We start from the raw sequence: 25795 nt of genomic DNA on the forward strand, positions 1-25795 counted from the left end.
AAGGCTGTTACTTTTTTATAGGGGGAAATATGTGATGTTATGAGTATTGTTAGAACTACATTACCCAGCATGCCACAGTAAGGGGAGGCTGGGGGCTCCTCGGTAGAAACCATCCAAGTGAAAAAATTGCACTATGTAAGCGGAAAATACGAGCCAGAAAATTAAAAGAGTGAGACATGTCTTCACGCCTCGTTTGCTTATTATAAAGCAAAGAAAGAACAACACAAAGATGATGCCGAGACTGTCAGATGTTTCTACATGGAGGATGAGGAGCAGAGAGATGAAGAGGAGGAGCTCAGTGCATCGTGGGACGTTCCTCAGCAGTCTGAGTCTGGCAGCATCACTAAGGGATGACTAGACCCCCTAACTGGAAGATGTATCACAGAGGAAGGTCTTCAGCTGGATCCTAAAGGTAGAGAGGGAGTCAGACTGGGATCTGGACCCAGACTGGGGTCTGGACCCGGACTGGGATCTGGACCCAGACTGGGATCTGGACCCGGACTGGGATCTGAACCCGGACTGGGATCTGGACCCGGACTGGGATCTGAACCCGGACTGGGATCTGAACCCGGACTGGGATCTGGACCCGGACTGGGATCTGGACCCGGACTGGGATCTGGACCCGGACTGGGATCTGAACCCGGACTGGGATCTGAACCCGGACTGGGATCTGGACCCGGACTGGGATCTGGACCCGGACTGGGATCTGAACCCGGACTGGGATCTGGACCCGGACTGGGATCTGAACCCGGACTGGGATCTGAACCCGGACTGGGATCTGGACCCGGACTGGGATCTGGACCCGGACTGGGATCTGGACCCGGACTGCGATCTGGACCCGGACTGGGATCTGGACCCGGACTGCGATCTGGACCCGGACTGCGATCTGGACCCGGACTGGGATCTGGACCCGGACTGCGATCTGGACCCGGACTGCGATCTGGACCCGGACTGCGATCTGGACCCGGACTGGGATCTGGACCCAAACTGGGATCTGAACCCGGACTGCGATCTGGACCCGGACTGGGATCTGGACCCGGACTGGGATCTGGACCCGGACTGGGATCTGGACCCGGACTGCGATCTGAACCCGGACTGCGATCTGGACCCGGACTGGGATCTGAACCCGGACTGGGATCTGGACCCGGACTGCGATCTGGACCCGGACTGCGATCTGGACCCGGACTGGGATCTGGACCCGGACTGGGATCTGGACCCGGACTGGGATCTGGACCCGGACCGCGATCTGGACCCGGACCGCGATCTGGACCCGGACTGAACATCGTTGGCTTGAAACTGTTTTCTCCAGAATTTTAGACCAGAAGGGGAGATTAGATATGGGTCTATGATGAGCTAAAACTCCTGGATCCAGAGTTGGTTTTGAAGTAGATCTTTGATTACAGCTGAGGTCCATGTCCTGTTAATAGAGATGTATTGATCAGGTCCAGTCCAGACGTATTGATTAAGAAACATATTTCCTTGAATAATCTGGTTGGGATGGGGTCTAAAACACAGGCTGAAGGTTTAGATGAAGCTATTATGTTGGTTAACTCGGAGAGCTGTACAGGCAAGAAACGGTCCAAATGACAATCAGCTTCTAAAGACGTCTCTAAGGCTGCTGCAGATGAAATAACATTAGTAGTGTTCAGGTTATTACTGATTTCCTTCCTGATAGAAACTATTTTGTTGACAAAGAAACTCATAAAGTCGTCACAGCTGAGGTTGAAAGGAATAGATGGCTCAACGACACTATGGCTCTTATCAGTCTGGTTCCAGTGCTGAAGAGAAACCTGGGGTTGTTCTTCTTCTCCTCTATCAATGATGAATAATAAGCTGTTCTAGCCACACGCAAGGCTTTTTTATACACTATTAAACTTTCTTTCCAGACTATGTGACACGCTTCTAAGCCAGATGAACGCCATTTTCTTTCCAAACATCTTGATGTCTGTTTTAAAGCTTGAAACTGGGAATTAAACCACCGGGCCGCTTCTTCTGACTGGTTCTCTTCTTCTTTAGAGGAGCAACGTTATCTAGTGTTATACGCATTAAAGCCATCAATTTCCACCTGTGTCCTGCACCTGAAGCAGCTGTACCATATGGGTTGTTGTAGCAATGTGATTCCAGAGGTTTCTTAGCTGAATTAATACACGATAATTCACGTCGGGAGGATTTTCTAACCTTTAATACATGATCTATCAGTTGCTGATTCATGTAGCGTTGGACTGTGGAGAAAGTAGGTCTGGGCGATTAATCGGATTTTAATCTCAGTACGATCTGGGTTTCCAACGATGATAAAGATAAAAGGGTGTGATTATTTTTCTCTCTGCAGTTTCCTCTCCTGCTGTCTTCAGCTGCTAATCGAGCGTCTCTGGCGTTGCAGCGCTGTGCTGTAAACTCCTCCCACAGCCGCTTTGCTTTCATTCAGACACTGTTGCCAACTTGGAGACTTTCTCGCTAAATCTGGAGACTTTTTTTTGTTAAAAGCGACAAATCTAGCAGCTTTTACTGGAGTTATTAGAGACTTTTCTGGTGTTTTGGCGACTGACTTGAAGGCACATATTGTTCTGCAGTTACTGTAAGGAAGGAGCAGCGGGAGCCTCTCCCGTCCTAAAGCACTCCCAGGCGGCCAGTCTCAGTCGGCTCCGGCTGCAGGTCCATGTAGAATAACTGCAGTAGGTTGTGGAAGTTCACCTAAACATAGTTTATACCATTGTCAGTGACAACTGGCTGCATTATTTTCCTATACATAGTTCGGCCAGTTAAACACTGTAATATCCCTTCGTTACGGGGCGTTACCATAGCAACGCATTAACCAGCTGGTTCAGATCAGCCGTCTTTTAACAGGTGGATGAGAGAAACGCGCTGCAGCCTGACAGCGGTTGTTTGGTATAAAACGTACATCCAGGCCAGCGTTTAATAGTTCCTATACTTCAGCAAATGTTGTAGAAAGAAATACAAATTAATTATAAAATGTTCTCTGTGTGGGACCATGATGGTAAAAGCGGATTAAACAACTCGTAACCGTGTGTTAGACGGTTATAATGCCCGACGCGGACTCGAAAACACCACGACGTGCAGCATTGTTTAATTTATTCAGTTTACATCAGTATTTACACTTTGTCAAGACAAAGCTTCGTTTGTTTGTTTTCTTAAATATGTGGAATCCTAAAGACATTTTTTTAAAGTCACGATTTAACGTAAAAAAAAATCATGTTAAATATAAAAGGATAATCGTGTTCAATAATTGAGATCTCAATTTCAGTCAAAATAATGGTGATTATATTTTTTGCCATAATCGAGCAGCCCTACCAGGAGAAAGTCAGCGTCCCTGCAGAGACCCATCCCATTGGTCCAGGCTTGTATTTCCTGTGTGTGTCCAGGATGTCGTCTCTGTCGGAGCAGCTCCAGGAGGTACGGACTCAGGCTGAGCTCTGTCTGTACTCTGGGGGTCGAGTATTGGAGGTCCGGGCCGGTGTGATGGCGATGGCCAACCTTCCCTTACCCCCCTGTTCCAAGTACCGGCACATCACCGCGGAGACCATGGTCGTGGAAAACAGCTTTGGTAGCAGCAGGAAGGAGGTGAGTGTGTGTGAATAGAGGCATAGTAGAGTAAATCCTGACTTCATCAGAGCTGTGAGACTTGGTCACATCATTTATTTGCTATTTTTTCTTTTTTTTAACATCTAATGCAGATTTTCCCACAGAGGGACAAATAAAGGGTTATTTTATCCTGCTTAGAATCAGAACTGGATGCTTGAAAACTTTCAGACTGCTCCCATGCCTGGAAGAAAGCAGTGGCTGAAACAGACAGAAAATGCCCAGATCTGCATTCGCAAGGTCGGCTGACCCTGAAAACGGCTGCACGTCTGTTTCCTCTGCAGACTTTGGCTTCATTACAGCGACTTTCTACAGCACTGAACATCCTGGAAAAGTACGGCTGCAACCTGACCAATCCCAACCGGCCAAAGTACTGGAGGACGGTGAAACACAACAACCCCGTTTTCAAGGCCACCGTTGATGCTATTCAGGTAATATGAGAAAGGAATGTTTGCTCCTCTAGATGCAGAGCTGGCAATTCCTGGTCCAGAAAGTAAAAGTTCTGTCCGGCAGCTGTTCCGAAACCAAACCTGCTGAATTTATCTGGCAGGTAGACGAGCCTGTTGGTGAAAACACCTGTTCTAAGTGTGCAGGTAGACCCAGAAACTGCAGGACCAGGAACTGCCACCTCCGTCTACACGTAAGACAGTGATGATATTATGAAGTATTATGAAAGCTCCCAAAAAGCAGCTGAGTTCCTGTTGGAGCTGACGGATCTCATCAGAGCAGGTTGTGAAGACATGTTCAGTGACATCAGCGTTTCCCACCGCTGGCCGCTGCATGTCAACAACAAAATGATCCGTTGTGGAGGATTCAGTCAGTTTCGGAGCTCTTTTCCTCCTTAAGACTTGGCATAAGGTCATGACGAATCACATGACATATAATATATACGTATATATTTATATATACGCAATACAGTGTTTATCTATCTGTCTATAACATTCACTGGATCTTTAAGTCATATATTTAGTGCTGTCAATCAGATAAAATTTTTAAATGGCGATAAATCGGATGATGAGTTGACTCATGCTTTTTTTGCATATTAACAGATTTTGGATCTGACTCTGAATGTACCATTCCAGGACATGGATCAGTTTGCTCTGGTGCAGTGTTGCATTTCCAGTCCAGTTTGTTGTCCAGCTGAACTCCAAGATACTTGTATTCCTCCACCACCTCCACCTCCTCTCCCAGGATGGAAACAGTGCTTTGTTTATTCTTCTTCCTCCTGAAGTCAACAATCATCTCTTTTGTTTTGCTGCTATTTAATATGAGATGATTGTCACCGCACCATTTAACAAACTGACTGACCAGTTCTCTGTACTCTGCTTCTTGTCCATCCCTGATACACCCCACAACTGCAGAGTCATCAGAGTATTTCTGCAGATGACAGGACTCAGAGTTGTACTGGAAGTCTGAGGTGTACAGAGTGAAGAGGAATGGCCAGAGTACAGTTCCTTGTGGTGCACCAGTGCTGCTGACCTCCATCTCAGACACACAACCTTTCAGTCTCACAAACTGGGGTCTGTTTGTGAGGTAGTCATAGATCCAGGTGGTTGTGGAGGTATCCACCTGGAATTTATGGAGCTTCTCACATAACAAAGCAGGCTGAATGGTATTAAAAGCACTGAGAAATGAAAGAACATGACCCTCAGAGTGCTGCCTGAATGGTCCAGATGAGAGTGTGCTCTCTGGAGCAGGTATATGATGGCATCTTCAACCCCAAGTCCATTACGATATGCAAACTGGAATGGGTCCTGAAAGGTGTTGACTTGCTTGTTGAGGTGAGCCAGTAAGAGTCTCTCCAGGACTTTCATGATGTGAGATGTCAGGGCAACTGGTCTGTAGTCACTTGGTTCAGCTGGTTGTGTTTTTTTAGGCACTGGAACAAGGCAGGAGGTTTTCCACAGCACTGGGACTCTATTTTGTCTCAGACTGGTGTTGAAAAGGTGCTGGAGAATCGGACAGAGTTGTTCTGAGCAGGTCTTGAGAACTCTGGGACTGACACCATCTGGACCTGCAGCCTTGTTCTGGTTCAGTTTCTCAAGTTGCTTCTTAACCTGATTGCAGGAGACAAACAAGGTGGAGGTCTCAGGATGTCCTGATGTGGAGGGAGATGAAGCTGTGTTCTGGTCCATGACTGAGCTGCAGGGTGACAGATTGGAGGCGTGACAGGAAAGCAGTGGGCTTATGGAGGGTGTGTGGTCTGTTGGGCTGGAGGTAGGGGGTGAACTGAACCTGTTGAAGAATATGTTCAGCTCATTAGCTCTGTCCAGACCTCCATCAGGCTGGTCCCCCTTTAACTTGAAGCCGGTGATCTTCTTCATTCCAGACCACACATCCCTCAGGTTATTCTGCTGGAGCTGACTTTCTAACTTCTTCCTGTAGTCCTCCTTGCACTTCTTAGTTTGTGTTTTAAGTTGTTTTTGTGTTGCCCTCAATAACTCCCTGTCTCCATCCCTGAAGGCTTTCTTTTTGATGTTCAGCAGCTTTTTCAGGTCACTGGTGATCCAGGGTTTGTTATTGGGGAAGCACCTCACTATTCTTGTTGGGACGATGCTGTCCACACAGAAGTTTATGTAATCTGTCCCACACTCAGTCATGGCGTTGATGTCGTCTCCATGAGGTTCACAGAGGACGTTCCAGTCTGTAGCCTCAAAGCCTCCTCTAAGAGCATCTTCAGCTTCAGCAGACCAGATTTTGATAGTCTTTGTGATGACTGGTTGCTGCTGAACGATGGGCTTGTAGGTGGAGGTGAGAAGAACCAGATTATGGTCAGATCTTCCTAAAGGAGGCAGGGCAGAACAACTGGATCCATTATTCATATTTGCATAAAATAAGTCCAACATCTTAGATCTTAGATGCACACACAAAATCCCTCTGGAGACACTTCGGACAACCTCTTTGTTAGGAAACTGGCTCGATAAAATATCCAGATGGGTATTCCACTGGCGTAGCCAAAGAAAGCCTTGCTGGGTCCAACAGCATCTCCCATTTAAGGCTCAAGTTGCTGCAGCAACACATTCCAGCTACATCAAGTGAGGTTTCCACAGCCTGGATCTGGGAGTTCCTGGGGAACGTAGGAAGTCTGGCTGAAAAGCTGTTTTCCCTCTGCAGCAGAACAAAGACGGTGATGGAGCTGTGTGAGGAAACACAGCCGTGATGAAGCCGCATGAACAGCTGCTGACAGACTATAAATTCCCCACAGTCCACTCTACCCCACGACATGCCACTGTTAGATGATGTCTGCCGGTCCTCATGTCTGGAACGAGGAGCCCTGCAGCACCATACTCTGAAACTAAATTCTGTTTCCTGAAGTCTCAGGTTTGCAGTCATCCATAAACCCTTGTGGACTGCAAGGAGCCAGAAATTCAGCCACACAAAAACCAGGTTCTGAGAGGTGCGGGTGGGGGGTTTGATCCTGAAAGCAAGGTGAGGATCCAGGTCCATAGCGAGACAAGTCCGTTGGAGAAGGGCAAGAAGGTGAAACAAAAGGTCTGTCTAAACTGGAAAACCATCTGCGTGGACCGGCTCAATAAAACCACAACGGAGGGGTGGAAACACCCACAACACAGACAGACACAAGTGGGCTCGATTAGCCAAAGTTAGCTAGATTAGCCCAGGTTAGCTAGATTAACCCAGGTTAGCTAGATAAACCAAAGGTAGCTAGATTAGCCCAGGTTAGCTAGATTAACCCAGGTGAGCTAGATTAGTTCAGGTTAGCTAGATTAACCCAGGTTAGCTAGAAAAAACCAAGGTTAGCTAGATTAGCCCAGGGAGCTAGATTAGCCCAGGTTAGCTAGATTAGCCCAGGTTTGCTAGATTAACCAAGTTTAGCTAGATAAACTAAGGTTAGCTAGATTAGCCCTGGTTAGCTAGATTGACCCAGGTTAGCTAGATTAGCCCAGGTTAGCTAGATTAACCCAGGCTAGCAAGATTCACCCAGGTTAGCTAGATAAACCCAGGTTAGCTAGATCAACCCGGGTTAGCTAGATTAGCCCAAGTGAGCTATATTAGCCCAAGTGAGCTGGATTAGCCCAGGTTAGCTAGATTAGCCCAGGTTAGGTAGATAAATCCAGGTTAGCTAGATTAGCCCAGGTTAGGTAGATAAACCCAGGGTAGCTACATTAACCCAGGTTAGCTAGGTTAACCTATGTGAACTAAATTAACCCAGGTTAGCTAGATTAACCCAGGTGAGGTAATTAACCCAGGTTAGCCAGATTAGCCCAGGTGAGCTTGATTTTCCCAAGTTATCTAGATTGACCCTGGTTAGCTAAATAAATCAAGTTTAGCTACATTAACCAAAGTTAGCTAGATTAGCCCAGGTTAGCTAGATTAACCCAGGTGAGCAAAATAACGCAGGTTAGCTAGATTAACTCAAGTGAGCTAGATTAACCCAGGTTAGCTAGATTAACCCAGGTTAGCTAAATAAACCCAGGTTAGCGAGATTAGCCCAGGTTAGCTAGATTAACCCAGGTTAGCTATATGAACCAAGGTTAGCTAAATTAGCCCAGGTTAGCTAGATTAACCCAGGCTATCAAGATTAACCCAGGTTAGCTAGATAAACCCAGGTGAGATAGATTAAACCCAGGTTAGCTAGATTAACCCAAGTGGGCTATAATAAACCAGGTTAGCTAGGTTAACCCATGTGAACTAAATTAACCCAGGTGAGCTAAATTAACCCAGATGACATAATTCAACCCCGATAAGCTAAATGACCCAAGTGAACTAAATTAGCCCAGGTTAGTTTAATTAACTCAGATGAACTAAATTAACCCAGGTGAGCTAAATTAACCCAGGTGAGCTAAATTAATCTATGTGAACTAAATTAACCCAGGTGAGCTAATGAACATGGAACAAAGCAAAACAGGAAAAACCACTATATAAAAGAGGACACCAGAACAGGAAACATGACCTGGTGACAACATTGTCCACATGTAGCAGGAATCTCACAAAACAAGACATTTTCTCTGATTTCATCCACAAGTCTGTTGCGTCTCGCTCTTTCTCTGTCTTCCTGCCTCTCTCGGCCTGTATGGCCCAGCTGTTCCCAGTTTTCCCATTAACCAATCAGAGGCGGTGCAGGTCAGGTGTTTGTGAAATTTGGGATTAATAAATTATTGAGTTTTGATAAATACCATGTTCTTTTTTATTTAATGTCATCTTCATTGGGTGTGTAGTTATGTTTCTTTAGTCGATTTTTCAAGACGGTGACAGTGGTGATGTGAGAACAAGTTTAGACAACTACAATAGTCTGGAACTTTCTTTTATGAGCTTGTTTCAACCCTCAGACCGTCTCTGAGACACAACTAAGCTGAGTTTCAGTGTTAGCCTGCCCACGAGCAACTAGTTACCATGGTTACTCAGCGGGCATTGAGATAAAGCCACGTTGATGGAACCAAAGTCTCTCTTCAATGAGCCTGACTTATCAAATCAAATCAGGCTTTCCCGTAATGCAGGATGTAGTGTGTATCAAAGGAGGGGTTAGGGACTAGTGGGGACATTAAGACACAACCTGAGTATTTCCACTGCAGGGAGGACGAGCCGTGCTGTGTCTCTATGGATACTCCAATCAGCAGACAGATGGACTGAGCTTCCCTGATGACATCACAGATCCCGATGTCGGGAAAGTCGCTGCAGTAACACTGGAAGTGATGAGTCTTCGGATGGAGCTGGAAATGCTTATCAAGGTCTGTGGTTATCCCTACATCCATCACCTCCATCCATCACCTCCATCTATCATCTCCATCTATCATCTCCATCATCTCCATCCATCAACTACATCCATCCTCTCCATCCATCATCTACATCTATCTTCTACATCCATCATCTCCATCCATCATATCCATCCATTATATCCATCCATTATATCCATCCATCATCTACATCCATCATCCCATCCATAAATTATATCCATCATCTCCATCTAGCATTTACATCTATCAGCTACATCCATCATCTACATCCAACATCCATCATCTCCATCCATCATCTCAATCCACCATCTCCATTCATCATCTCCATCCATCATCTCATCCATCATCTCCATCTATCATCTCCATCCATCATCTCCATCTATCATCTCCATCCATCATCTCCATCCATCATCTCATCCATCATCTCCATCTATCATCTCCATCCATCATCTCCATCCATCAACTACATCCATCATCTCCATCCTTCATTTACATGTATCTTCTCCATCCACCATCTCCATTCATCATCTCCATCCATCATCTCATCCATCATCTCCATCTATCATCCATCATCTCCATCTATCATCTCATCCATCATCTCCATCTTTCAACTACATCCATCATCTCCATCCTTCATTTACATGTATCTTCTCCATCCACCATCTCCATCTATCATCTACATCCAACAACCATCATCTCCATCCATCATCTACATCCATCATCTCCATCTATCATCTCCATCCATTATCTCTATCTATCATCTACATCCATCATCTACATCATCATCTTCTTCCATCATCTCCTTCCATCATCTCCATCCATCATCTCATCTATCTTCTACCTCCATCATCTCCATCCATCATCTACATCCATTATCTCCACCCATCATCTCCATCCACCATCTCCATCCATCATCTCCGTCCATCATCTCCGTCCATCATCTCCATCCATCATGTACATCTATCTTCTACATCCATCATCTCCATCCATCATCTACAATCATCATGTACATCTATCTTCTACATCCATCATCTATATCCATCATTTCCATACATTGTCTCCATCCATCATCTCCATCCATTGTCATCATCCATCATCGACATCCACCATCTCCATCCATCATGTACGTTTATCTTCTACATCCATCATCTATATCCATCATTTCCATCCATCATCTCCATCCATCATCTCCATCCATTGTCTCCATCCATCATCGACATCCACCATCTCCATCCATCACCTACATCCATCTTTTAGACATCCAACATCTACGTCATTATCTTTATTAATCAACTACACCTCACTTCCACATCCAGCATCTTCCTCCAACTACTTTTTAGATCTTACACTAAAAATTGCTTTTGTATTAAAAAATAATTTTTCATTTGTAGCTGAGAAATAATTTAATGCTGTCTTGAAGAATTCTAGAGTTGAATTTAATTTACTTTCTAAAATTTTTTCTTCTTACTTTCATTCCAAATACTTGTATGCATAGTACAAAGTAACATGTTAAAGAGGAATTTTGCTCTTTCATGTGATGATTGATTCTTAACTTTACTTTGTTTGTAGGAGGCTCATCCACACCCCGAGTTCTTTGAGAGAATCATTCCTGCTCTAAGACACAAGGTAGGCTTTATTCCTGTAAACTGAGTCTAGATGAAGACTCCAGGGTCTCTAAGATTCCTTCAGCTCTAGATAGCCCATCAAACTGGGTCATGGAGGTGGTTGTAGATTTTTTACAGACATAAGTGTGTCATCCATCCAAAAATATCGATGTTCCTTAATGTGTATTTATTTTATTGGGCAACATAAAAATATAAATACAAAACAAAGTAATTATGAAGTCTTCATTCTAAATAAATTCACCCTGCTACCAAAAGAACAAAGAAATTCAACATATTACCTTTGGATTCCTCTCAGAGAAAACAGGACCTCTGCCTGGACTTTTAATGCTTCTTTTTTTATCATAAATATGGTTCTGAAAATCTTTTTAACATGAAAGGAACATCTTCTCTCTCAGTCCTCCACATAACATCTTGGCATTGTTTCTACAAGCCAGTAAACGAGACATGGAATGAATTTATCTGGCAGTTTGTTCTACTTTCCAATGAAAACATGGAAACACACAGATGTATTTTACGTCTGATGACATGTTCATCCCACATGGAAACTCAGGATTTAGGACTCTTTATGAATATTTAATCATAGTGGTCATTACCATGACTAACAGGGTGAAAGGTGAAAAGTTCGTCTCCAGACTTCCAGTTTTCCGTGTTTCTGGAATTCTCCTCATCATTCCTGGAGAAATGAACAGCAGCTTCAGTCACAGATGAACTTCCGCAGTGGAAGCTGTTGGAGCGGCACACCACTGATTCATCTACACAGGACCTAGCTGAGACCTTTTGTCTTTAGTCCAAACCTGCAGTCCAGACGTCTCTGTCTAATACGGTTTGGACGGATCCTCATTCTTTTCAGAGCAACAGAAGCGCATCTTGTCTCCGTAAAAATGTTTGTTAGCTCGCAGAATGACTTTTCTCCTGCGTTGGTGGTCTAAATGTTCTGAAACGTCTCATTTTTTAGCTTTTGTGAAAAGATGCAGCTGATGTGTGTATTCTTCTCGTCTCTCTTCCCTCCTTTCAGGATGTGGGTCTGAACACTGACACTGTGGTCTTCAACTTTTCCCCCTCTTCCTCTTCACCCTCTTCTTGTCAGACCAAGTCTCTAGCATTCCCCCCCCAACACTGTTCCTCCAGAAGGAGCAGCCACTCCCTCTCCACCAGCCACAAAGCCGTCACGTCCCCTGAGATCTTTTCCACCAGCTCCAACACACATCCAGGTGAGGAGAGGAAACTTAAACCTGTGGAAACATTAACACTCAGGTGGAAGACAAGGAAATGAGTAAATATTGTGTTGGAAATAAAGCTAAAGCAGACCAATTATAATTTTAATGGTCGATGGGTAACATTAGGCCAGGTCTACCATGATAGGGTGACATCAGAGTTTAGAGCTGGTCGGTGATTTCTGAACTTCGGCTGCTAATTTGATTCCAGAGAAGAACAGAAAACATCTGCACATGTCCAGGAAAGCATGAGGAAGCAAGTCTGTCTGAGTTCCTGGCTGTTTCGGCTGGATTTGTTTTCAGATGATGGCTTAAAGGCAGAATAAGTAAAAGTTCAAAATGATTCTTTCCAACAGCAGGTGGCGGTAATGAGCAAAACCACAGACTGCTGCTTCCACAGACCACCACCAGGTGGCAGTAATGAGCAAAACCACAGACTGCTGCTTCCACAGACCACCACCAGGTGGCAGTAATGAGCAAAACCACAGACTGCTACTTCCACAGACCACCACCAGGTGGCAGTAATGAGCAAAACCACAGACTGCTGCTTCCACAGACCACCACCAGGTGGCAGTAATGAGCAAAACCACAGACTGCTGCTTCCACAGACCACCACCAGGTGGCAGTAATGAGCAAAACCACAGACTGCTGCTTCCACAGACCACCACCAGGTGGCAGTAATGAGCAAAACCACAGACTGCTACTTCCACAGACCACCACCAGGTGGCAGTAATGAGCAAAACCACAGACTGCTACTTCCACAGACCACCACCAGGTGGCAGTAATGAGCAAAACCACAGACTGCTACTTCCACAGACCACCACCAGGTGGCGGTAATGAGCAAAACCACAGACTGCTACTTCCACAGACCACCACCAGGTGGCAGTAATGAGCAAAACCACAGACTGCTACTTCCACAGACCACCACCAGGTGGCAGTAATGAGCAAAACCACAGACTGCTACTTCCACAGACCACCACCAGGTGGCAGTAATGAGCAAAACCACAGACTGCTACTTCCACAGACCACCACCAGGTGGCGGTAATGAGCAAAACCGCAGACTGCTGCTTCCACAGACCACCACCAGGTGGCGGTAATGAGCAAAACCGCAGACTGCTGCTTCCACAGACCACCACCAGGTGGCGGTAATGAGCAAAACCACAGACTGCTACTTCCACAAACGACCACCACCAGGTGGCAGTAATGAGCAAAACCACAGACTGCTACTTCCACAAACGACCACCACCAGGTGGCAGTAATGAGCAAAACCACAGACTGCTACTTCCACAAACGACCACCAGGTGGCAGTAATGAGCAGAACTCAGCCCTCCCACCCCCTAAACACAGCAGAACCACTTTCATCCTCACCGTCCACAAGACTCAAACTTTGTTTACAAGCTGTGTGATGACGTCCAGCTCCAAGTGAAGTGGTAAGTAACTGTTAACACAACAGCTTCTTCCTCATGATGAAAATCATCATCATTTATAATGTTGTTTTGCAAAGTAGTATGTAAAAATGATAATATAGCATATGGAATAAACGGTGCTAGTAAGAAGATGCTAAGCTACTTGCTAAGCTAACTGTAGTTGCTGGGTTATTTATAACTTTATAAATATGTCTGCATATATTCAGCTGATGTTAGACTGAATTAGATGGACACAGGCAGTCAGGCACTGACATGATGCAGAATTTACAGGGTTTGAATGTTGCTACAGCTATTTTACGTGTGTACACGTGTTTTTAGAGTGATGAAGATGACATGTTGCCAAGTTTGGCGGGAAGGCCGAGGCAGGGCTGGTGGACGGACGTGAGGACAAGTGGGACTGGTCAGTCTGAGGAAGATGAGCTGCAGCTTCCAGAGAGATGAAGAGCAACGCTGTGACCGGTTGGCTGCAGTACAGGTAAAATGCAGCTTCATGTTCAATGTTTTGTCTCAAGATATTACTGATGAAAATATTTATGACAGCAATTCCACAGTTTATTACAATAACCAGTCATGGTAAATATTTTATGTACTATTTATCGTTGCAACGTAAATGTGGTTTCATATTTGAGCTTGTTACCTACTGCACTGTCTTCTATATGTTACGTGTTGCTTTGGCACCAAGTCATTAGTATCAGATATTACAGTAATATTTTAACTTAGTCTCTGAACAGAATAGGTAGACACAGACCTTCACTAATAAATCGGATCTTTCACTTTGTTTTCCATCTGACAGTAAAACGTGGCTCAACTTATAGGACAAATTTTTGTATAATTCTTGCAGAGACGTCTTGATGACATAAATGTGATGAACCTAAGAAGGCTCGCATCCCAGCTCCTCAGAAGGCAACCAGATCTGATTCCCAGTAGCTGTGTGGCTACTGGAGACCAGTTTCCTGATGTGCACAAACACAACACTGCTTTTGTTTCTGGCTTTTTATAAAAAAAATTTTCAGATAAACTACCAATTAAAAGCGTTTCTGTGGGACTTTATTGTTTACATATTTATTTATTGTATCATTTCTGTCTTCTCTTATAACTTTGTGTTCCTAATGACCTCGTCTGAGCTAGTTTGAATTTTTTTTTATGTCTTTTTGATTAAAATAAGCTTATTTAAAGGCTTTCCTCCATTAATACCTTCAAATAATCTAAATACCTACAGTGGGATGTGACTGCAAAGCAACAAGACAAAAGTTTATTACAATTTATTCAATTCAATTCAACTTTCAATTCAGCTTTATTTGTATAGCGCCACTTCACAACAATGTTGTCACAGGACACTTTACATACACATCATTTCAAGCCAATCCATACATATCCTATAATAGAAACCAACTGATTGCATCGAGTCATGACTTGGATCCAATCCTCCATCCTGAGCTGCACGAGGCGACAGTGGGAAGGAAAAAACTCCCCTTTAACAGGAAGAAAACCTCCGGCAGAACCCGGCTCAGGGAGGGCAGCCATCTGCCTTGACTGGTTGGGGTGGAGAGGACAGGAAAGACAGACCAACATGTACAACTGCACTTATTCAGGAAGACCTGCGGAAAAAAGGAGAAATAAGTTAGAGACGGCTATATTGGCATATATTTATTCATTAACATATTAGAGAAACAGAGCGAGGTACTTCTCAGTGCATCAGGTAACATCCCCATTGCTACATAAGTAATGGATGGCTAAAATACCCATAACTATAAGAGCAATGAGCAGAACCTGGACAGTTTGGTCCCGTACATGCAGACTCCAACTCAGGAGAGGCTCATATCCTAACTATAAGAATCATGGAAAAGGAAGGTTTTCAGCTCCATCTTAAAGGTGTGGAGGGAGTCTGCCTCCTGAACCCACGGTGGGAGCTGGTTCCATAAGAGAGGAGCCTGATAGCTAAAGGCCCTTCCTCCCATAGTACTTTTTGAGTACAGTAAAAGATACACAGTTCTAACAGCAGCAACAATGTGTGTATAAACACACCACCAACCCCACAGAACAGGATCCACTAACAGAAGACACAACTATCTGCAAAGGATGTGAAGTTTAGACTCCACAGCAGGTCAATAATTCCTGTTCATGTTTTGTCTGTTGCAGCTGACTTCACACACATCTGTCACCTTTTTGGTTCATTACACTTTTGGAAATAATTATAACATGCAGCAAGGGGGGTTGAGGGGGCAGATTTTTGCTTTCTGGAAACCTTGACAGCGACCTTCAGCTTTTACTGGAGCAGCTCAGTCTGGGGTGATGTTACTGGGGGGGGGGGGGGGGGGGGGGGGGGAATAAGCTCCAAATTCCAGACCATAATGCTCAGCAGGGAAATGTGGAATACTTCCTCTGGGTTGGGATGAGATCTTGTTTCTATGTGGGACTTCAAGTGATTAGGAGTTTTCATGAGTGAGGAGGAACGGAGCAAGAGGTCGAGAGTTGAGTTAATGCAGCATCTAGTACGACGTGGATTTTGCTATGATGTAGTCTCCATCGTAGGCCTGACAACATCCTGATATATCGCCATCGTAGGTCTGACAACATCCTGATATATCGCCATCGTAGGTCTGACAACATCCTGATATATCGCCATCGTAGGTCTGACAACATCCTGATATATCGCCATCGTAGGTCTGACAACATCCTGATATATCGCCATCGTAGGTCTGACAACGTCCTGATATATCGCCATCGTAGGTCTGACAACGTCCTGATATATCGTCATCGTAGGTCTGACAACATCCTGATATATCGCCATCGTAGGCCTGACAACATCCTGATATATCGCCATCGTAGGTCTGACAACATCCTGATATGTCGCCATCGTAGGTCTGACAACATCCTGATATATCGCCATCGTAGGTCTGACAACATCCTGATATATCGCCATCGTAGGTCTGACAACATCCTGATATATCGCCATCGTAGGTCTGACAACATCCTGATATATCGTCATCGTCGGTCTGACAACATCCTGATATATCGCCATCGTAGGTCTGACAACATCCTGATATGTCGCCATCGTAGGTCTGACAACATCCTGATATATCGCCATCGTAGGTCTGACAACATCCTGATATATCGCCATCGTAGGTCTGACAACATCCTGATATATCGCCATCGTAGGTCTGACAACATCCTGATATATCGCCATCGTAGGTCTGAAAACATCCTGATATATCGTCATTTTAGGTCTGACATCATCCTGACATATTGTCATCATAGGTCTTACATTGTCCTGATATATCGTCATTGCAGGTCTGAAAACATCCTGATCGGTCGCCATCGTAGGTCTGACAACGTCCTGATATATCGTTATTTTAGGTCTGACAACATCCTGATATATGATCATTGTAGGTCTGACAACTTCCTGATTGGTCCTTATCGTAGGTCTGACATCATCCTGATTGGTCCTTATTGTAGGTCTGACATCATCCTGATTGGTTGTCATTGTAGGTCTGACAACGTCCTGATATATCGTCATTGTAGGTCTGACAACATCCTGATATATGATCATTGTAGGTCTGACAACTTCCTGATTGGTCCTTATTGTAGGTCTGACATCATCCTGATTGGTCCTTATCGTAGGTCTGACATCATCCTGATTGGTCCTTATCGTAGGTCTGACATCATCCTGATTGGTTGTCATTGTAGGTCTGACATCATCCTGATCTTCGTAGGTCTCTGTGTCGTGAGATACCTGCTACGTGTAGATATGGTCTAATTAGGAGCCCCCCCCTCTCTCTCTTTGAATCTATGCATACATACATACACACACAGACACACACGTATATATATATATATATATATATATATATATATATATATATATATATACGTGTGTGTGTGTGTCTGTGTGTGTATGTATATAGGAATATGACAATGTGAAGATGTTTTCTGTCTCTGTTTTAGAGAACTGTACGATATGTGGAATATTCCGCATCTCTACACACTGCCTGACCTGTCTCCAGGGACTCTGTTCTGAGTGTGACAGGCTGTATCACTCCTATCCTGAGAGGACCAGCCATCGTCGAACAGCTGTCACATCATCACCATCATCATCCAGAAACAGGAGCAGTGAAAGGTCTTGATCTTTACCTGTGAATATAAACTAAAACCTTCTTGGAGAAAATTTACAAAGTGCCATTTCAGCTATGTTAGAAAACGAAGCACCAGTGGCGAGAGATAAAACCTAATGGTTCTCGATACGTCAGACAGCAAAGACAAAGTTTCACCTCACTGTTCCCATGGTGAAGTATAAGTGCTGTGGATGGCTCGGTATGCTCTGTGGTTTCAGGGCCTCCACCTGGCGCTGCCCTCAGTGCGGTGAGGTGAACTCGGTCCGTGCCGTGCTGTGTGCACAATGTGAGCATCACCGGCTGGAATCAAACAGCTCCAGAATGGACGAACGTCTGGCTGCTTCTGTCACTGGTCTGTGTCCTCTTTTGTTTTTGTTGACTGATTGTGTCTTTATTGAGGAGACATAGCTGAAGCAGATAAATTGTGTTGTGTATGTGTGTTGTCATCAGAGTGGCACTGTAAGAGCTGTACCATGTTGAATGCCGCCGTCAGCGTTTTGTGTGAGGTCTGTGAAAGACCTCGATTGGCCACTCGGCCTCCAGTGACCCCATCACATCCACCAGTAACGCCACCCAGACCACCAGCACCTGTTCTGGGCATGCCCGGTGACCCCGACAGTCAGGTTGGTTCACAGTCTGTTCAACTTTCAGGTTAAAAACACAACAACAATAGAAAATGAAGATAAAAACCTGAATAAATGTATAAAAAGGAACTAAAACCTGTGTGGAGTCAAGATATATACAGTTATGCTTCAGCTTGTTAAGTTTAACGACGTCAGCAGGAATAAACCTGCTTCTGTAGCATTTAGTTTTTCTCTTTGGGGACAAAGATCCTCCTTCTGATGGAAAGGCTGAAACTCTGTGAAGGAAACCGTCATCCAGGATGGAGAAGCCATCTGATTTACAGGGATGTTGGTGGAAAAACCTTCTCTTTTAAACATGCGCTACAGAACTTTGGCAGATTTTCTCAGCAATGCGGACCTTGTCCATAGATAATCTAGCATTCATCTCGCATCCTATCTGTACTGTTGAATCTCTCCAGCCAGTTGGTCAGTCTAATCTCAGGCTCTTTCTCTGTCTTCTTATCATTTGTTCATGAGTCAGCCAGCCTGCAAAAGAGTTTTCTGGTGTGTTCATATCAGCTGTAGGGCTACTTGAAGAGAAACCGCCTGAAGTGGTAAAGTGGTTTCTCAGTACTGGGATGTTGCTGGCTCCATAAGTGTTCAAAATGGATATGTCAATGTGTTGTAAGACTCGTCAGGAACACAGAGTTTGAAGTTCAGGTAGTTACGTAGTGTGTCATTAAGGAGGACTGATCAAACCACGACACTAGAGAAAAAGATGGAACTGATCCAAGAGAAGCAGAATAAAACATTTAGTCAATGTGAACACAAGGAGGTTTCCTTAGACGCTACAGATGTTGATCATTCTCACACAGTGTTACAGTTGGCCTCAAAGTTCAAGTTTTAATCAATAACCAGTCCCTCCAGGGACCTCCACTTCAAATGCCCTGCAATTTCATCCAATCGCCATGACTTTAACCCACTTGGACCAATCACAACACTCTTTCTCGTCATGTGACCCATCACATTCACTTCCTCTTTCGGATGGCTCAGTTCAGGTCCTGCACACCTCTAAGTCTACACTACCAGGTCTACAGACAACATAGACTACCAGCTGTTCTACAGACTACATAGACTACCAGGTGTTCTACAGACAACATAGACTACCAGGTGTTCTACAGACTACATAGACTACCAGGTGTTCTACAGACTAAATAGACTACCAGGTGTTCTACAGACTAAATAGACTACCAGGTGGTCTACAGACTAAATAGACTACCAGGTGTTCTACAGACTACATAGACTACCAGGTGTTCTACAGACTACATAGACTACCAGGTCTACAGACTAAATAGACTACCAGGTGTTCTACAGACTAAATAGACTACCAGGTGTTCTACAGACTAAATAGACTACCAGGTGTTCTACAGACTAAATAGACTACCAGGTGTTCTACAGACTAAATAGACTACCAGGTGTTCTACAGACTACATAGACTACCAGGTGTTCTACAGACTAAATAGACTACCAGGTGTTCTACAGACTAAATAGACTACCAGGTCTACAGACTACATAGACTACCAGGTGTTCTACAGACTACATAGACTACCAGGTGTTCTACAGACTAAATAGACTACCAGGTGTTCTACAGACTAAATAGACTACCAGGTGTTCTACAGACTACATAGACTACCAGGTGTTCTACAGACTAAATAGACTACCAGGTGTTCTACAGACTAAATAGACTACCAGGTGTTCTACAGACTACATAGACTACCAGGTGTTCTACAGACTACATAGACTACCAGTTGTTCTAGAATTACCCATAGTGCTCCTGTCCTCCGTTGCCTAGCAACTACATATGCCAAGTTTATCTCATTACTGATCCCATTCTTCCACAAAAAACATGAAAATATGTTTAAAATGACAGAAAATGGTGGCAGTAATTAAAATGAGATTTCTTTTCCTTTGTGTGTAAACGAGCAACATGAGGCGGTTTAGACGAGCTCTCCTCTGGCTGACAGCTCATCCTGTCAAGCTGACGTTAACTTCAGTGGAAAATAATCCCTGTTAGACACATATACAGTCGTCCTCATATGTATTCATACCCTCCCATTAAAGAAGGAGAAAACAGCTGCCTGGGAAATAAGATGAAACTGACTAAAGTCATAATCAATAAAAGTTTGATGAAAATCATGACATTATTTTCTAATTCTGGTTCAACAGAAAGATTTTTTAAAAAGCAAACAAATATAAAATAAATGTTCCATCAGTCATAAACTAATATTTAGTAGAACAATCCTGTGATATTTCCAGTCCAGTCAGGTGTTTTCTGTTCCTCCCAGTCAGATTTCTGCACCTGTTGACAGGTATGTTGTCCCACTGTTCATCAGAAAAATGCTCTAATTAGTCCAGGACACATTTGTTTGTTTGTTTCTTTAACTCATTAAATGGTGAATTTATTGCTGCATTTCTCGTGTTTAACAAGTTCCACAAGGGGTGCACTTAAAAAACCAAACAATGAATCATGCACACGATAAACACTGCGCAGGTATATGTTACAAACAAAGTGAAAGTAAGGAAGTAACGCCGTATTTGCAAGCTGAGAATCCCCCTAATGGGAACCGATCAGTTCACTTAGCTCTAATTTTGTAACTCAGCTGTACCGGCCTGGAGAACCGGCCTGGTAAACCGGCCTGGTGAGACGGCCTGGAGAACCGGCCTGGTGAACCGGCCTGGAGAAGCGGCCTGGTGAACCGGCCTGGTGAGACGGCCTGGTGAAGCGGCCTGGTGAAGCGGCCTGGAGAACCGGCCTGGTGAACCGGCCTGGTGAACTGGCCTGCTCCGCCAGTATTTCCAAACGCCAGCCAGATCTGTGGGCGGATCTTCTCCAGGGAACCAGAAGAAAATAGGATCTTTAATAAAAATGAATGACTTTTCCAACAGCCCTGCGATGGAGCGGCGAGATGTCCAGGGTGTTTCTTTCACCCACAGACTGCTGGGATCGGCTCCAGCTCCCCCTCCCACCCTGAATTGGATTAAGCCGTTAGGAAAATAAATGAATGACTTTTCCTACAACGGACTACCACATTCACCATCCCTTCCCTCCGGTCCTGCTACAGATGTAGCTGGACTATTACTACTTACTTACTTACTACTGTCTGATTGTTCAATGTTTACATCATAACTCTGTTCCCTAAACCAACGTTACCCACATGTCACAAATACATTTCTAAACAGGGTTTTATTTCGTGTCCTAAAAATATCTGTTTACACAAACATGGGTTTATTTTGTTGTTTTTTCATGCTCCTGTAAAAAAAAAAAAGATTTTTTAGAGATACACACTTTTCATCGGACAGTAATCTGTAATCTGGCTAACCGGTAATCTAGCTAACCTGTAAACTGGCTAACCTGTAATGTAGCTAATCTGTAGTCTGGCTAAACTGTAATCTAGCCAACCTGTAAACTTGCTAACCTGTAATCTAGCTAATCTGTAGTCTGGCTAAATTGTAATCTAGCCAACCTGTAATCTTGCTAACCTGTTATCTAGCTAACCTATAATCTTGCTAGTCTGTAACCTGGCTAACCTGTAATCTAGCTAACCTGTATTTGGGCTAAACTGTATTCTGGCTAACCTGTAATCTAGCTAACCTGTATTCTGACTAACCTGTAATCTAGCTAACGTGTAATGTGGCTAACCTGTAATCTGGCTAACCTGTATTCGGGCTAAACTGTATTCTGGCTAACCTGTAATCTAGCTAACCTGCATTCTGGCTAACCTGTAATATAGCTAACCTGTAATCTGGCTAACTCGTAATCTAGCTAACCTGTAAACTGGCTAACCTGTAATATGGCCAACCTGTAATCTTGCTAACCTGTAATCTAGCTAACCTATAATCTGGCTAACCTGTAACCTGGCTAACCTGTAATCTGGCTAATTTGTAATCTGGTTTACCTGTAATCTGGCTCACGTGTAATCTGGCTAACCTGTAATCTAGCTAACCTATATTCTGGCTATCCTATAGTCTGGCTAACCTGCATTCTGGCTAACCTGTAATCTAGATAACCTGTAATCTAGCTAACCTGTAATCTGGCTAACCTGTAATCTGGCTAACCGGTAATCTAGCAAACCTGTAAACTGGCTAACCTGTAATGTAGCTAACCTGTAGTCTGGCTAACTCGTAATCTAGCCAACCTGTAAACTCGCTAACCTGTAATCTAGCTAATCTGTAGTCTGTCTTAATTGTAATCTAGCCAACCTGTAATCTTGCTAACCTGTAATATAGCTAACCTATAATCTTGCTAGTCTGTAACCTGGCTAACCTGTAATCTGGCTAACTTGTAATCTGGTTTACCTGTAATCTGGCTAAACTGTATTCTGGCTAACCTGTATTCGGGCTAAACTGTATTCTGGCTAACCTGTAATCTAGCTAACCTGTATTCTGACTAACCTGTAATCTAGCTAACGTGTAATGTGGCTAACCTGTAATCTAGCTAATCTGTATTCTGACTAATCTGTAATCTAGCTAACGTGTAATATGGCTAACCTGTAATCTGGCTATCCTATAGTCTGGCTAACCTGCATTCTGGCTAACCTGTAATCTAGCTAACCTGTAATCTGGCTAACCTGTAATATGGCCAACCTGTAATCTTTCTTACCTGTAATCTAGCTAACCTATAATCTGGCTAACCTGTAATCTGGCTAATTTGTAATCTGGTTTACATGTAATCTGGCTAACCTGTAATCTGGTTTACCTGTAATCTAGCTAACCTGTATTCTGGCTAACCTGTATTCTAGCTAACCTGTATTCTGACTAACCTGTAATCAACCTAACGTGTAATATGGCTAACCTGTAATCTGGCTAACCTGTAATCGGGCTAACCTATATTCTGGCTAACCTGTAATCTGGCTAACCTGTAATTTAGCTAACCTGTAATCTAGCTAACCTGTAATTTGGCTAACTCGTAATCTGGTTTATCTGTAATCTGGCTAACCTGTATTCTGGGTAACCTGTAATCTGGCTAACCTGCAATCTGGCTAACCTGTAATCGGGCTAACCTATATTCTGGCTAACTTGTAATCTGGCTAACCTGTAATCTAGCTAACCTGTAATCTAGCTAACCTGTAATCTGGCTAACCTGCAATCTGGCTAACCTGTAATCTAGCTAACCTGTAATCTAGCTAACCTGTAATCTGGCCAACCTGTAATCTAGCTAACCTGTAATCTAGCTAACCTGTAATTTGGCTAACCTGTAATCTGGTTTATCTGTAATCTGGCTAACCTGTATTCTGGCTAAACTGTAATCTAGCTAACGTGTAATCTGGCTAACCTGTAATCCAGCTAACCTGTAATCTGGCTATCCTATAGTCTGGCTAACATGTAATCTGGCTAACCTGTAATCTAGCTAACCTGTATTCTAGCTAACCTGTAATCTAGCCAACCTGGGACACTTGGGACAAGACGTGTTAAAACACATTAATTGGGCATTATTTCATATATACTCCACAGTGTATTACCTGAATCCCTGTGACAAGCGACAGCATTTGTAACCCGTGTTCAGATAACAGACAGTAGTGTGTTTCTGTGTCTCAGTGGGTGTGCCAGTTCTGTACCTATCTGAACTACTCCCCTGCTACAATGTGTGAGATGTGTGACCTGGCCCGTCCAGAACCGGCACCCCTGCCCGTAAAGCTCCACCCTCCCTCACCCGTCAGACGGGTCCCTGCTCTGCCTATAAAACCCAAAGAGCTGGTCTCTGAGAACCTGAAGTCCTGGAGGCAGAACCTGATGAAGGAGGAGGGACGAAAGCTAATTCAGCTGATCAGAGCAAGTCATCTTCATCACTTCAATCGCTGTACTGAAACTTCATCTTCAGACTGTATTATAGAGTAATATTTCTTTTTATCCATATTAGGACGGAGAGAAGAAAGGAGTGAGTCCAGAAGAGATTTACACGAGTATGAGGGTGGCAGGTAAGAGCAGCGTCCTGTCCTGCGGCTGGTTAAAGACTGAGCTGCCTCTTCTGTTGGACCAAATCAGGATGACAGTAGCAGCATCCTCCCATCAGTCTGTTTCTGACCGGACCACGATGGAGCATGATGTACGTGTCTTGTCTTCGTGAAGATGAAGTTCGGATTGATCCCACCTGTATGTTCCTATGACTGTCATGACTATCATTCCACACAGAGCACATTATGTGACGTTCCTGCTGAGGATGCTGGAAAAGGAGCAGGCTCAGCAGAAAGTGTGATACAGCTGACCCGAGCTGAAGCCAAGCAGGCTTGGCTGAATGCTGGAGGAGACACTGAGAGAGCCGCCAGACAGGCTCTGAGAGACCGACTCGCCAAGGTGTTGAGTTGTTAAGATGTTTAGATATAAACACTTGTGCTCAGTCTGACTATGACAGCGATCGGTTCCTTCTCTCCCCAGGTGAAGGAGCTGAGCGTGCTGGGCTTCAGCAATGAAACGCAGTGTCACGAGGTTCTGAAGCAAAGCGGTGGTGAGGTAAGAGGAGCCCTGACTCTCCTTCAGAGACCCTTCCTGGAGCCATTTCACAAGAGAATCTGGAGCGATAAGCCTGATCCTCCAGTAGACATCCACCATGCTGACAAACAGGTGAGACCCTGTCTTCTGCTCTCAGATGATGATGTTGTGAATCTGGATGCTTCCTAACATGGCGCCGCGGATGGCCTCCCCGGTACTTTGCTCTCTCGTACTTTGTGAGTTATTTTATTCTTATCGGGTCTTCTTCTGCACATCTCTGGTCACCTACGCCAGGGAAAAAACTTTTAAGCACTGGAAAATCCGCCACTGGAATTTTATCTCCACTTATCGACAACCTGGACAACTTTGTAGAGGTCTGGCTGAAGGAGCAGCTGCTTTCTGTTGGTTGCCAAAGTGCGGTAAGCGAGCTGGGCACTCGTCAAACTGAGGAAGTGATTATGACGCAGTCCGCTCCCGTCTATACATCTGGTGAATGTCCGCTCACTAGCAAACCAACTAGATGAGCTGCTGATTCCCACTTCCAAAGAACAGACTTTAGCATATCCGCTGTCCAATGCTTCACTGAAACCTGGCTGAGTAAAGACGTCCCAGACGGCGCACTCCTGCTACCGGGATTCCAGATATTCCAGGCGGACAGTAACGCGCAGCTCTCGGGAAAAGCAAAGGGAAGCAGAATTCAGCTCCTACATTAACCAAGGTTGGTGCAGTGATGTTGCAGTGCTGTCCAAATCATGTAACCCTCATCTGGAAGCTCTTCACAAACTGCAAACCTTTTTATTCACCGCGGGAGATTTATTCTGGTCGGGTCTACATCGCCCCTCAGAGGCGCTACAATAGCTGACTGACCAGATACCTGCAGTGGAGAAAACACACCCTGACTCCCTGCTTATAATGCTGGGAGACTTTAACAGAGCCAACCTCACTCATGAGTGATTCAGACAGCATGTAAAGTGTCCCACCAGAGACTAACACTCTGGACCACTGCTACACAGGCTCAAAAGATGCCAATCGAGACACTCAAGATGGCGTCAGTGTGAGCGGTTTTGTTTTTTCTCTC

General features: G+C 44.4%; 2 protein-coding genes across 2 annotated transcripts in view; both read left to right on the top strand.

The window, feature by feature from the left end:
- Positions 1-354, top strand: part of LOC306758592 (potassium voltage-gated channel subfamily B member 2-like) — a gene marked incomplete at both ends in the record, with an annotated part of 47267 nt that extends 46913 nt beyond the window's left edge. Inside the window, one exon of the mRNA XM_079243919.1 lies at positions 209-354. Coding sequence (XP_079100045.1) covers positions 209-354 — 146 coding nt within the window. The remainder of the gene's footprint in view (positions 1-208) is intronic.
- Positions 355-3381: 3027 nt separating this feature from the next.
- Positions 3382-25795, top strand: part of rnf31 (ring finger protein 31) — a gene marked incomplete at its 5' end in the record, with an annotated part of 187664 nt that continues 165250 nt past the window's right edge. Inside the window, 12 exons of the mRNA XM_079243922.1 lie at positions 3382-3579; positions 3882-4028; positions 9129-9284; positions 10860-10916; positions 11931-12126; positions 17502-17673; positions 17887-18020; positions 18119-18291; positions 23827-24060; positions 24149-24334; positions 24421-24582; positions 24664-24849. Coding sequence (XP_079100048.1) covers positions 3382-3579; positions 3882-4028; positions 9129-9284; positions 10860-10916; positions 11931-12126; positions 17502-17673; positions 17887-18020; positions 18119-18291; positions 23827-24060; positions 24149-24334; positions 24421-24582; positions 24664-24849 — 2001 coding nt within the window. The remainder of the gene's footprint in view (positions 3580-3881; positions 4029-9128; positions 9285-10859; positions 10917-11930; positions 12127-17501; positions 17674-17886; positions 18021-18118; positions 18292-23826; positions 24061-24148; positions 24335-24420; positions 24583-24663; positions 24850-25795) is intronic.

This window comes from Telmatherina bonti, assembly GCF_933228915.1.
Source record: "Telmatherina bonti genome assembly, chromosome: 7".
Lineage (NCBI taxonomy): Eukaryota > Metazoa > Chordata > Actinopteri > Atheriniformes > Telmatherinidae > Telmatherina > Telmatherina bonti.